This window comes from Trifolium pratense, linkage group LG2, assembly GCF_020283565.1.
Source record: "Trifolium pratense cultivar HEN17-A07 linkage group LG2, ARS_RC_1.1, whole genome shotgun sequence".
Classification (NCBI taxonomy): domain Eukaryota; kingdom Viridiplantae; phylum Streptophyta; class Magnoliopsida; order Fabales; family Fabaceae; genus Trifolium; species Trifolium pratense.
In genome coordinates, this window is record NC_060060.1 from 33249931 (window position 1) to 33263792 (window position 13862).

The following is a 13862-nucleotide window of genomic DNA, read 5'->3' on the forward strand; positions in this document are numbered from 1 at the left end:
TTATAACCAACTCTTAGCCCTTTGTAAATGTCTTTTTGGTATCCCATAGGTTTTTCCCAGTGACTTTGTGTATATATATGTCGCGGTTTAATCAAGAAAATCATAGCAAAACCGTCACAAATGAGCGATCGATCAGATAAAATAATAATAGATAGCACACATCACATCCTCTTAACAATTCCTATGGTCTTAGATCTTACAAGTCAGGTTATCATGTTGGTCATTGTATAGTATTATTAAATTAATATCTGCTTATATTATATATAATCAATTCACCAAGTCAATTTTCTCTCTTTCTTTCATTTTTAATTGACTTTCTTCTATACATGACATCGGTTGGAACTAGAAATCAATAAGAACCAAACAAAACTACAGACAAATCTCTAAACAGTTTCCCCTATTAAGTCTGATAACTTTGATGCATGGAACTTCTCGATTACAATTGGTCCTGGGTTTGCCACGAGAAGCTGTCAAAAGATCAGAAACAAGAACAATCATTTAGTACAGGTTGAAACTGTTCTACACTTTCTTAACCATGATATAGGAGTGAGTGTGTACAAATTTTGAAAATACATACATGTCCTTGATGCAATTAATTTCACTAAGCCTTTCTGCCACCACCTGATTCTTCTGTCATAGTACACCAGCAACACAACATGCATCAATAAGAGGAAGGTCATTCTTTCTTATTGACAAGTAAATGAGGGGCGTTTTTGCTAACACAAATATATCTCTTTACATTTAAAAACTAAAACCCAGTTTTACAAAATCAGAATTACTTAAAATTAATTTATCCGAACACACATAAAATAAATACCTTGATCCTCCACGCCGCGCTCCTCTTTGTCCTCAGAAATCTCACCTCCGCCTCCCTCGGCCACCTCCCCTCTCTCTCCCTCTTCCCCACCAGCTGTCACCGACCCCACCTCCCTCCGCTACCTCTACGAGTCGGTCACCTACTTCCACCAACTCAATGACTGGAGCATCTCCACCTAATTCTTCTGTCATAGTACACCAGCAACACAACATGCATCAATTAAGAGGAAATGAGGGGTGTTTTTGCTAACACAAATATATCTCTTTACATTTAAAAACTAAAACCCAGTTTTACAAAATCAGAATTACTTAAAATTAATTTATCCAAACACACATAAAATAAATACCTTGATCCTCCACGCCGCGCTCCTCTTTGTCCTCAGAAACCTCACCTCCGCCTCCCTCGGCCACCTCCCCTCTCTCTCCCTCTTCCCCACCAGCTGTCACCGACCCCACCTCCCTTCCACCTCCCTCCGCTACCTCTACGAGTCGGCCACCTACTTCCACCAACTCAATGACTGGAGCATCTCCACCTGATTCTTCTGTCATAGTACACCAGCAACACAACATGCATCAATAAGAGGAAATGCAGGGTGTTTTTGCTAACACAAATATATCTCTTTACATTTAAAAACTAAAACCCAGTTTTACAAAATCAGAATTACTTAAAATTAATTTATCCAAACACACATAAAATAAATACCTTGATCCTCCACGCCGCGCTCCTCTTTGTCCTCAGTTACAATTGGTCCTGGGTTTGCCATGAGAAGCTGTCAAAAGATCAGAAACATGAACCATTATTTAGTACAAGTTGAAACTGTTTTATACATTATAATAGTAATATTTCATAGATGAATTTCTTAACTTACTTGTTTAATCAAAGAAATTACCGTCGGAGAAAATCATAGACAATACACTTTTCGACCCATTAAAAAAAAGCACATAATCACAGATCTGGATTCCAATTAAAAAGCATAAAAAAAAAAAAACCCATTTCGACCCTTTTTTCTACTTCGGTTTTACGGGTAGCGGGTTTGTCGGTAAACGGATTTTTCGGTCCGGGTTTTACGGGTCTAAATCTCACATAATGAAAAATCTAAATCGAGAAAAATAGATATGAAAAGAAAATCCGGCAGCCACCTTCACATATACCCAGATCTGAAAAACAGAAGTGTCACAAGGAAAGTGTTAGCGCTCTATAGTTTGGCCTTTCACAGATCTAAACAAACGAAACTTGTTTTTATAAGTAAAAAAGAGTGAAGAAGAGAGAAAGATTGTTCTTTGATTTGAGAGAACAAATCAAAAGTTAGAGTGTTATAAGTAAAAAAGAGTGAAGAAGAGAGAAAGGTTGTTTTATAGACTCCATCTAAAGTTAGAGTGTATGCTAGTAGCTTTATTCGGTTGGTGGTTCAATTCTTGCAAACAAAGAGAAAATTATGGAAGAATAATAATTAAAATGTATAGTTAAGACTTACGAAAGAAAAGAAAGAGAGAAAATGATGGAAAAATAATAATTAAAATGTAGATAAGAAAATATCTCACGGTAACTTATTGGACACATTGGAAGCAGATTTTCTTGCTGTAATATTCCACAAAGTTTTCACGTAGTTTTGATTGTGGACCGTCCGATCTGTTATGTATGGTTGTGATTATTTTGATGGATTTTATAGCTGATTTGATCAGATCCATCCGATCAAGAAGCAATGACTGAGATTGAAACTGCGTAAAACTGTGTGATTTTATTACTGTAGCAAATCCGGATCCGACACTTTGGAGACAGCAGGAATATATGGTGGTGAAGTGAAGACCATGAAGCCCGTGCTTGTACAGGGTTAAGCAACCTTAAAAAATCCAACTCAAACAATTTTTTTTAAAAAAGGCTTTAATGCAGTTTTGATCCCCCTATTTTGAAAAACCTGAACTTTTGATCCCCCTATTTTAAAACTCAGCACTTTTGATCCCCCTATTTTAGTTTTTTGTTAGTTTTAGTCCCCCACCTCAATTTGGTCAAACTTTTGCTTATGTGTCGTGCTCACTGATGACGTGGCATTGTACATGTGGACAAACAATTTTCTTAGATAGTGTCCCGAGCCCCAATCTTTTGTTTCTTTGATTGCAGTGATGTAAACACGATCATCTTTAAGGAATCTCATTGCAAAACATGCATCTCTATAGGTCAAATATTGTGTGTCACCAATTTTTCTGACATCATCATAGCAAGTTGTCCACATGTACAATGCCACGTCATCAGTGAGCATGACACATTAGCAAAAGTTTGACTAAATTGAGGTGGGGGACTAAAACTAACAAAAAACTAAAATAGGGGGATCAAAAGTGCTGAGTTTTAAAATAGGGGGATCAAAAGTTCAAATTTTTCAAAATAGGGGGATCAAAACTGCATTAAAGCCTTTAAAAAACTATATGTCAAGAATCATCAAAATAATAATTTTTTTAGTGAATTAATTTTTTTTAATAATAAAATTATTATGAGTTTAATGGTGTAAAAAATTTCTTTTATGAATTTCTTAAACAACATTTTTAGAGAACTTAAGAGAATCTCACATCTGTCGATGTCAGATGGTCTGAATATGTATTTATAAGTGAGGGCAATCCTCACGTTATAAACTGATTTTATAAGGATGAGTTAGGTCCAACTTCATATTCTAATATGATATCAGAGTTTCTCCACGATCCGCTAGACCGCATGCTATTAGGTTTCTGAAAAATTAGGTCATCCATCATTTATATCTGCATATCAAGCCCAATTGTACTAAATGCGAGGAAGGGTGTTAATAGTAGACCCAACATCCAATTATAATAGTCAAATAATTATTAGCATGAATTTTTTTTATAACATTTATTAGCATGACTTTTTTTTTTTTTTTTTGGTTACAATTAGCATGACTTTATTAACACTTGTTAATACTGTATGACCTTGTAATAATGGTAAGTGCATTTCTTCTCTCTGCCTTATTCAAAACAGATAAAATACACTTTTGAATCATATATTTTGGTAAAAAACTATACTAAAAAAATTAATTTCCAATACAATATACTACACTATTGAGATATACTAATCCTCTACTCCCTCCGTCCCAAAAAGAATGACCCAGTTGACCGAAACATGCATGCCAATGCATAACTTTGGCGACTAATATCTTTAATTGTATAATAGTAAAAATTATAAAAAATTGATATTTTGAAAATACTCATCGAGACGAATCTAACAACATCTTATATGTTAATATTTATTTTTATTTATTAGTAGAAAAATATGGTCAAAACAATATATATGAATAGTGCATATATTCAAAATGGATCATTCTTTTTGGGACGGGGAGTAATAAAAATGAAGAATTGTGAGGTACACAGAAAACAAAAACAATTGTGTAGATAATGATCATTGAGATGCACACAGACACAGAAGTGAGAGCATGATTTGTCTAAGAATAAGATGATGAACCGTGAAGTCTAAGTTTAGATGAGAGGGGACCTACCTAGTGGACTGGCCTGTAGAAACAAACAGATAAGTGAGTGAAGGGCCATCTCTTTGTAGGGTCCTAATTGATTCAGTAACCACTCCTATTGCTGAGTTATATCCTACCTGTAAAGCACCACCCATTCAATCATTATCCATTTGTCAAAATTAATAAATACACGTTTTTCTTTTCAATTAATTTTGGTCTTCACTTTATAAATTTGGATAGACTAAATCATCATTTTAAATTCCAAAATAGTAGTAAGTGCATGATATAATTTGTTAAATTTTTATATGTTGATTTCCATCATTTCCCATCCATGCTAATTAGTTTTAGAATTTAAATGACAAAAGTTTAATACACATAAAAATTTAAGTTTTTATTAGTATAAAATAAGTGTTTAGTTAACTCAGTTGATATGATATCACATTATATATACAAAAAGCCGGAGTTCGAATCTCGGTCATTCAACTTATCTATCTTAAGAGTGGAATTTCTAACCACTATATTATTTGAAGAAAAAAAAACTAGTGTTTAAAATTTCATATGGCGTGATATCAATGCAAACAAGTCGCGATGACAATTAATTGATTCCTACACAATTAGTTAACATAAGAGTATTTTGAATTGAGTTTTTTTTTTTTTTGAATTTTTTTGACACATTTTGAATGAGTTAATTAAACAATTTGGAAAGCAAGATTTTGTATATTTGAGATCTCAAATTATAGACATTAACAATCTCATTGAATATGTACCAAAAAAAGAATCCTTAAAAATAAAGTACCAAAAAAAGAAGAAAAAAAAACAATCTCATTGAATATAAAATCCGTGGTTCATTCATTTGGATATATTGCATGATTAATTCAGATTTGAGAATGAGAAGTATTTATAGGAAATTGAAGTCACAATCACAAAGAAAAAAAAACCACTATTTATAGGAAATTGAAAGGGATATATGAGTTGCAAGTTGCAAGTTGCAAGTAGGCAGTGTCAGTCATCAGTACTGGTATACTACTCTTTCGTGGTAATAATAATGGGCCAATGTTATGTCTGGAATTCTTAACATTATTATGAATATTCCCTCCAATTATCTTCCAAACTCCTATTCCTCCTTAGATTTAAATTGTGCCTAGTTAAAACTACATGCAGTCTTGCAATTAGGATATATTTGAAACGTTTAATTTTAATTAAATAGTTATAGATATATTTTGGTCTTAGAATTGCATGTAATTCGGATTCTCCTAACAAGTATTATGAATCGGAGACCTTATTTTTTGTATGATCCTATAGAGAATTATACATATAGACCTATAGTAATCATGGTAAAGAAAAATGGACCTATGTAATAATTTAACATTAATTCATATTAATCATGCTAAAGAAAAATGTACGCAAGACCAATCTTACTACACTAACATAAGTCAATTGAACTAATAAACAAATATGGACCTTGCTTTTTCGGTGATCCAGAAAACAACTCAATCTTCTTCAGCCAACTAACATGCATGAACAATTTTTTTAATACATTTTGCCTTGTAATTGGCCAATAAAAATTAGTTAAGGAAAGAGTGGTTACAACATGGACAAGTACCCTTCAACAATTAGTCGTTCCTGTTAGGTGGTGGTATTTGGTGTAATATTATCTTATATTCTTTAATTATGAGTACCTATAATTTGGGAACATTTATTTTAAAAAAATATCCTATAATTTAAAGTTATAGCCTATAATAAGTATTCGGATCGACAGAAGTGTAATTTTTGTTTTGTGAATATGAAAAGAGAAACAAAAAATTACCTCTTTAAATAAAGGGGTGACGATAAGAAATAAGAAAATGATGAGCCTTTCCTGAGAGATTAATTTATTGTTTTTCTGTTCTTGTTCTTTCTCTTCTTTTTTTTTCTTTTTTGATTAGCCTTGTAATTTAAAAAAAAAATAGACAGCATAGAGAGAACGGAAAAAAAAGGACAATAGATAATTCATATTCATAATTCAACGTCTTCTTTTTACTATATCATGCGAAAATGAAGATATACTCCAAAGCAATGATATATGGATATTCACGTTTTATATATATCAGATTATTCACGTTACAAAATATGATCGTTGAATAAATAATTAATTTAATTTATGATATAAAAATTGTTGTTAAAAGTGGATGTGCATGCATGAAACATTTTTTATTTATTAGATCATTGCTAGCATTCTTAATTTAATTTATGAATAAGAATATACAATCCCATGTAAAGCATCTATTGTATGTTTACATGATCATGCAAGCTTAACTAAACTAATATGAATTAATTATTATATGCTGGATCTTCAAATCTAGAGATGGACTGCACCCAATATACATGCACTTTTAATTTCAATTATATTCATAATTTATTTGGAAGAATCGCAACGACCCGTGTTGTGTACCCAATGATAATGAGATGATATAACTAGCGATTGATTCTCTCCATAAAATGGTAGGCAAAACCACCACATTCTATAGTATTTTTTAGTTAGTTTGTCTCATGTTCCAAATTATATGGTCTAATCCGAATCAGTAGTTGTGTTTGTGATATGTTTTTTTAATGAGACGGATCATATTTTTGGTCATTGGCCACTAATTAAAAGGCACATATATACATATACATGAGTGTGTTTCAATTTCAGCTTTCGAGCAGGTCATCCACCATTTATATCTAGGCTTCAAGCCCAATAGCGCTGGACGTGAGAGTGTGTGTTAAGAAGTCTTACATTGGTTGCGAGATGGCCTAACTATGTGTTTATAAAGTATATGCAATTCTCACCTTACAAGTCAGTTTTGCAATAATGAATTATGCCAAAAACTTAATTTTAAAAATTGCTCATTTCACCCCCCCCCCCCCTCCTAAAATTACACCTTTACCTTTACATTTTTAGTACACTAACCATTTCGGCCTTGTATGAACCAAAACCATTCATATTTTATTTTTTCACTCAAAATCATACAAAGAGTTCCGGTTGATTAGAGAGAAAAAAATAGAGTAAGTTTTCGTGAATTCAAATCGGAACATTTTTATGAGTGTCCTGAGTTGCAGTAATGGACCTAATGGTCTATGGAGACCATAAAGAGTGGAGCAGTGAACAGCATTGGGCCATGTATTCTATCTTTGTTACTCCAAATACCACTTTTTGCAGTTTTGGTGTACTAGCAGAAAGATAATATTATGATTCAGATTCTGCATATTTAATGTTTGTTGGGTTGATGATTGTTTCATTGGCATTGAAGCCATTTGGAGTTCCTTTACAGTCCCACTTGTTGTTTCTTCAACTACATTAATTCCATCATTATATTATTGCCACTCACTCAAAGTCTCTAGGACAAAGGAGTAGTACTAGAAAGAAATTGAATGTATTCACACGCATGCATGCATAGAAGTTGAAGGTTTGGTTAATGAATTGTGGTTCAAAAAAATAAAAATCTTTTCTTAACTATAAACTTTAAGGAGGAAGTCTTGCATGGACACCTTACTTAGACACATGTATTTAGACACACTCACATAAATAAATAAAATTAATACAAAAATAATTTAGTCACATCAATTGATTCATCTCTTTTTTTTTTTTATTTTTTTCATTATTGTGTGTATGTCTAACACCTAAAATTTGTAATAATTCTCAACTTCAATATAGCACAAATGAAAAATGGTGGTATATCAAGTGGGATTAGATATTACACGGTTAATATGTCAACACAATAGACCGTCCAATAAATCGTTGGACAAAACATTAAAAATCGTAGCATAAGCTGGCAGCAATTAATCCATCATTCCTCACCATAGGATCATACTTAGATCAATAAGTGAATAAAATGTAAACAATCCCTCTAAATGCTTAAAACATTGTTCAAAATAAATTCAATCCATATAGTTTGGTGTCAATTCATGGTTTGTTATAGTAATATAAATTGAAAGCCAAAATTAGTAGAAATTTTCGGCAGTAAACTTACAAATTCATAGTGGTGACTGGTGAGCAGAAGTCTCTGTCACTGTATTTTCAAAACTTGGATTTGGATTCGTGTTAGTACCTGTAAATAAAAAAATACACTTATTCTCATGCAAAATATTAAAATACTCTCACCGAAAACAAAGATATCATCATAGTGCGAGATTTCATAAATATTTACAGGCTTGTTCTATAGAATTGGGAGTTGAGCTTAATTAAATCCGACAAAACTACTAAAACGGGCTTGTAAGGTAGGATTGTCTCTACTTTATAAATTCATATTTGTTCTCCAAGCTTCTTCTCCCTTGATTCCAACTCCTTTAATCGTCCTTCATAGCCCTTCTCCTTTGACACAAGCTCCACCACCCGTCCATCACATTGCTTCTGTTTCGAATCAAGTTCCTTAACCCGGTCTTCACATTGCTTCTGTTTCGGCTCATGTTCCTTCACCAGCTCTTTCAGTTGGTCTTCAAACTTCTTTATTGATTCAAATTCCTCCACTCGGCCAACAAGTTGACTCTCTTCTGACTCAAGAGCCTTGACTTCCTCTTCCTTCCTTCCAAGGTCCTTATCAATGACTTGATGGAGTTCTATCTCTTTTGCCTTGAACTCTTTCTTGCGCTCTTCAATCAATTCCTCCATCAAATAGACCTGCCCTTCCTTCACTACAAAATCCTTCATACATTCTTCAATATCTCTCTTTATGGACTGCAATCTCTTCTCTTCTCCTTCTGTCATCATTTTGCATTCCTCATATGAGTTTTCTACCAATTCAAGGTCTTTCATCAGCAAGGAAAAACAATCATTAGTTGATTTACCCGGCCTTTTAATTAAATCCGACGAAGCATAGTATTCCACCTTGGATTTCTTAACAGAACTATGCGAGTAATTGTTGTTATCTAACACCCTTTTAGCTGGAACTGTAGTATTCTTCTTAACAGAAGCATCATGTTTACTACTACATGCTCCCAAACTCGAAATCAGGGAAAACTTTGGTAACAAAGGAACATCATCCTCATCTTCACATGAAACTGGAAACTTAAAATTCCCATCATCACCAGAAAAATTTGGCCAGAGAAACTGGACTATCTTACTCTAAATTTAGTCTTTTTACTGACATGTCAAGAAAAATACACAGGTGATTTGATTTCTACTAATTAATTACTTTGATATGTATAAATGTGGCGATCCACCCACATAAATTGTGATCCACCCAAATACGGACAGAAAGTGGGTGTTTGTTGGAAATGGCACATGTATCCAAAATGAATAAGAAATTTACACATTTTTCCACTCATATTTTGTTTTTAATTGGGGATATTTTTGTCATTTTAAATTTACACATATTTCTTTCCTCTCACTTTCTTTTCACTTTCGGTCAAACCAAACAACCTAAAAATCATCTCATTTTCTACCTATTTTCCATCAACTTTTTTTCTATAAGATTCTTCGCTTCAACTTTCTTTCCTTTAATTTTCTTTTGCTATATTTCGACTAGGGGTATTCATGGGTGCCGGTCAATCCGCGAACCCACCGACCCAATCCAATCCAACCCAATACATTATTTACCCAAACCCGTTCATTTTTGGGTAGAATCCGGCCCAACCCACCATACCCACAAGCAATCGATACAGATATTGAATTGTAATTTCCAAATTTGAATTAAGGGTAAAAATAGAATTTTGAGGGACCTGCTAGTAACTTTGGGGGCTTAAAGAGCAAAATTTGTGGATTGGTATAATTAATTATCAAACATGTGGTACATTACTTAGTATCAAATAACCCTTAAACATAATTAAAAAAAAAAAAACTAACCCTTTTAAACACTTTACAATGAAATACTTTCTTTGTTTCAAATTAAAAGGCAAAATAAATTTTTTTTTTATATAAAGGCTAGTGCAGTGCAAATGCATCAGTTGTAGAAACTTGGCATCTCAACTATGTTGGCACCCAAAGCACCACCAATCATTTGCAAAATAAAAAATTATACTTATTAAAAAATTAAAATATGTTCATAAATCTTAACTCAACTAGTAGAAATGTCCAGGGCCGACCCAACACTTATTAAGAGCTAAAGCGAACTTCAAATAAAGTTATTAACAAATATTTTTTAGTCCTTTTAATATTAATAATTATAATATTTTATTGTAATTTTATTTGGATTTTATCTTTATTATTTTTTGAGATACACAACATTTAAATTCAGCAAGTCATCAAGTATATTTTTTTATACTTGTGTGCCTTTTACTTGTTGTGTTTGTACTTAATTTTTTTTTTTTTTGGCTTTTAATACATTATTTTTTTTAGGCTTTTTTACATATATAAAATTATTTTTTTTGTGAGGACTAAAGCCTTAGCCCTAGTGGTTTTGGACCCTGAAAATGTCGAAATTATTAGTATAGACGTTATGATTAGAGTTTGAATCCCAAACCCCAATTTTTCGACTTTAATTTTACTAGTTATTGGTTATGAAAAACACAAGAGAATATATTTTACATTATGCTAAATAGTATTTCTAAAACTAATTAAGAAAACAAAAATAGTATATTTTACATTAAATATAACATTATTTATATTTTAAAAATATCAACCTACACAAATTTTGAGATAATTTTTCTATTTTTAGTTTGTGCTCAAGGACACTAATATGAATTTTTTAAAAAAATTAAGCATAGATGTTTATCAAATTAAAGTGAAACCATCAACTATCCCAAAATACAAACACCGCAAGGTCTGCCTTACTGTTCACACACTTTTGCTTTTTGGTTGGAAATAAAAGAAGGTAAATATATTAAAAACACATTATGAATGGTACCGTAGACACCAACATAACACAAGTGGTAGATATTTGGATTTATTAATCATTTGGTTATGAGTTTCGATCTTCAGTCGGTGCGTATGAAGAAGCATTTGTTGGGAGAGACTAATCCCTTAAACGAATCTCAATTATTTCGAGAGGATTAGTCTCTGCAGTTATGCGCGTAGAATACATTTGATTTAACAAAAAAAAGAAAGGTGTAGAAGTTGAACATAATAACTTCATCAAATTATTGAAATCAAATTTGAAGGAATTATTAAAAACATATAATATATATACTCCCTCCGTACCACAATATATGTCACTTTGGGAAAAAAATTGTACCACAATATATGTCACTTTATATTACCAATGAAGCATTTAATACTATTTTTCCTATTATATCCTTAATTATGTATTACTCTCTATTCTTTCAATTCTTCAATTTATTCTTTTCATACCATAAATGAAAGATAATTTTGTAAATCAACTCATAATCTCTCTTTTCCATACAATATTAATTATCTTTATTAACATGTGTAAAAATATCAAAATGATATATATTGTGGTACGGAAGGAGTACTTATTAATTATACTAAATGAAAATTTCTCAAGTCAATTTAACGAAGAGTATATGGACAAAATAGTATGATACAAATTGAAATTTTGCTTCTATCAAGCTTCATTTGAGTGGTATTCTATCACATATTGGTTGTGACCATATACTTAGTTTTCGTGTAGAATTTATAGAGAATTAATATGAAGGGCCAAGGCTACCATACGCTTAGATCTGCTCCCTACTACCTTCTCAACCGACTTCAAAAATCGAATATGTAATCACTTATTTAAACTAGTCTAGTATTGTTCTTTTAATAGGTTCCTTAACAAAATAAATCAATACTCCTCTGCACTATAATGAGTAATTTAGTTGACTGTTTCACACATGCTAATACATAATTTTGATATCATGACTTGAAATTTGGACCTTCAACTTCTTTAATCCTTAGTTCAACCTTGAGCTATCCATCCCACCCCAACGATTAATATCTTTTAAATGTGGTCAGAGGTTCGATTCCTGACTCGTTCGTATCGAGAAAATTCGGTTGAGAGAGGAGAATCCACCTTATGTGCTCCACAGATTGTCTGATGGAGATTAGTCATCACTAACGGCAGGTCAATTCTGGCATCAAGTGGTTACAACTTACAACCTCCTCCCGATCGCAGTTGCGGGGCTCGAACTGCAGTCCTCCCTACCAAGTTTAGCGTCAATCATCACTGAACCAACTAACTATTAGTGGCGGTGAAAACTTTATACCGGTGGTAAAAAAAATGAACCATTTATTTCAATATGGAGAGAGTTCTTAATTTGAAGTCCACCTAGCTAGTGTACAAAAGGAGTATATATGTACTTTGATTCGTGAAGAATGAAAACTCTGAAGTAACAAGCTCGAATTTGACTTGGAAAACAACATGAAACAAACCACGTTCAGTTCACATTGATGATAATAGTTTCAAAGAAGTCACACACTCAAGATACGTGAACGTGAGTGGTGATGTTGGTGAGTGAAATTTGGAAAGAAACAACACACACGTACTCACACACTAATTAACAAACTAAAGATGCCCAACTTCACACGGCATACCAATTTATGCCCTCTTTCTAGAACTGAAATACAATACAAAGCTCACAAAACATAAAGTTTATTGACATTATATAAAATAAAATCCACTTTTATTCTACTTTGTTTATTTATTCTTTCATTCGAGGTGAGAAATTTTACTCTTTTTTTGACAAAAAGAGAGAAAATCATGCCTCTATGGAATATTATTCAATATCATTTCATGTTTTAATTCGGTTCCACTATTGTCTCAATCACAACCCATTTTTTTTTTGTTGGTATTCAACCATAATTTATTTTAGTTTTATATTAAAGGTGACCAAATTTCACTCACCAACACTATCCGCGAATCATAACCATCAAATTACCGTACATATATTTTTTTTTTTTTATCATAATAGCTATATGTAAAACATACATGATTGGTTATGATGGGCTAGTGATGTAAAACTTTATAATTTATTAAAATCAAAATCTTATATTAGAGATAATAAAATCAATTTTTAATTACTATGTTAGATAATAAAATCAATTTTTATATTAGAGATTAATTGAGATTAATTTCTTTTTTTGATTGAGATTAATTTCTTCTTTTGACTTAGATTTTTTTTGACAGCTATAATTCATGAAGAATTAAATATTTCTTTCATTAGCCATAATTTTACTATACATTTTTTTTTGTAAACATTTTACCATACATTTTAGTATTAGCTATTATTTTACCATACATATTGTAAACAGGATTTCAACGCATATAACCATTAGATCAAGTAAACAAAAATTGAAAAATCCAAATTTTAAACACAATATTAGAATCTTTAAAAAAATTAAATATTTTTAATAAAATTTAAACCGTTCAATCTTTAAATCAATTTTATATTAGAGATTAATTGCTTTTTTTGCCTGCGATTAATTTCTTCTTTTGACTTAGATTTTTTACATCTTATAGTTTTCTTAAAATCAAAATCTTAAATAATAAATAATTACTACTATATTTGATAATAAATAAAATCAATTTTTATATTAGAGATTAATTTCTTTTTTTGCCTGAGATTAATTTCTTCTTTTGACTTAGATTTTTTTTGACAGCTAAATTATTTCTTTCATTAGCTATCATCTTACCATACATAGTGTAAACACAATAAACACAATAATCGTGTTCAAAAAAATCCTAATTT

At 31.5% G+C, this 13862-nt stretch overlaps 2 protein-coding genes across 4 annotated transcripts; both read right to left on the bottom strand.

Moving 5' to 3' along the window:
• Positions 1-233: 233 nt before the first annotated feature.
• Positions 234-2337, bottom strand: LOC123910629. Of its 3 annotated transcripts, none has more exons than XR_006810249.1 (6): positions 1686-2337; positions 1520-1586; positions 1164-1358; positions 818-1001; positions 578-630; positions 234-467 (listed from the first exon to the last, which is right to left on the bottom strand). XR_006810249.1 is itself a non-coding variant. In XM_045961789.1 (5 exons), the coding sequence occupies exons 2-4, from the start codon at positions 1578-1580 to the stop codon at positions 859-861; spliced, it is 399 nt and encodes a 132-aa protein (XP_045817745.1). In that variant the 5' UTR covers positions 1581-1586; positions 1686-2269; the 3' UTR covers positions 234-467; positions 578-858. The 3 variants fall into 3 exon arrangements, 1 of the variants encoding a protein (XP_045817745.1); XR_006810250.1 differs by having other exon boundaries at positions 818-939; positions 1297-1358; positions 1686-2264; XM_045961789.1 differs by having other exon boundaries at positions 578-1001; positions 1686-2269.
• Positions 2338-8544: 6207 nt separating this feature from the next.
• LOC123904590 (ras association domain-containing protein 8-like) lies at positions 8545-10237 on the bottom strand. The gene is made up of 2 exons (XM_045954234.1): positions 10195-10237; positions 8545-9299 (listed from the first exon to the last, which is right to left on the bottom strand). The coding sequence occupies exons 1-2, from the start codon at positions 10235-10237 to the stop codon at positions 8545-8547; spliced, it is 798 nt and encodes a 265-aa protein (XP_045810190.1).
• Between the last annotated feature and the right edge of the window lie 3625 nt (positions 10238-13862).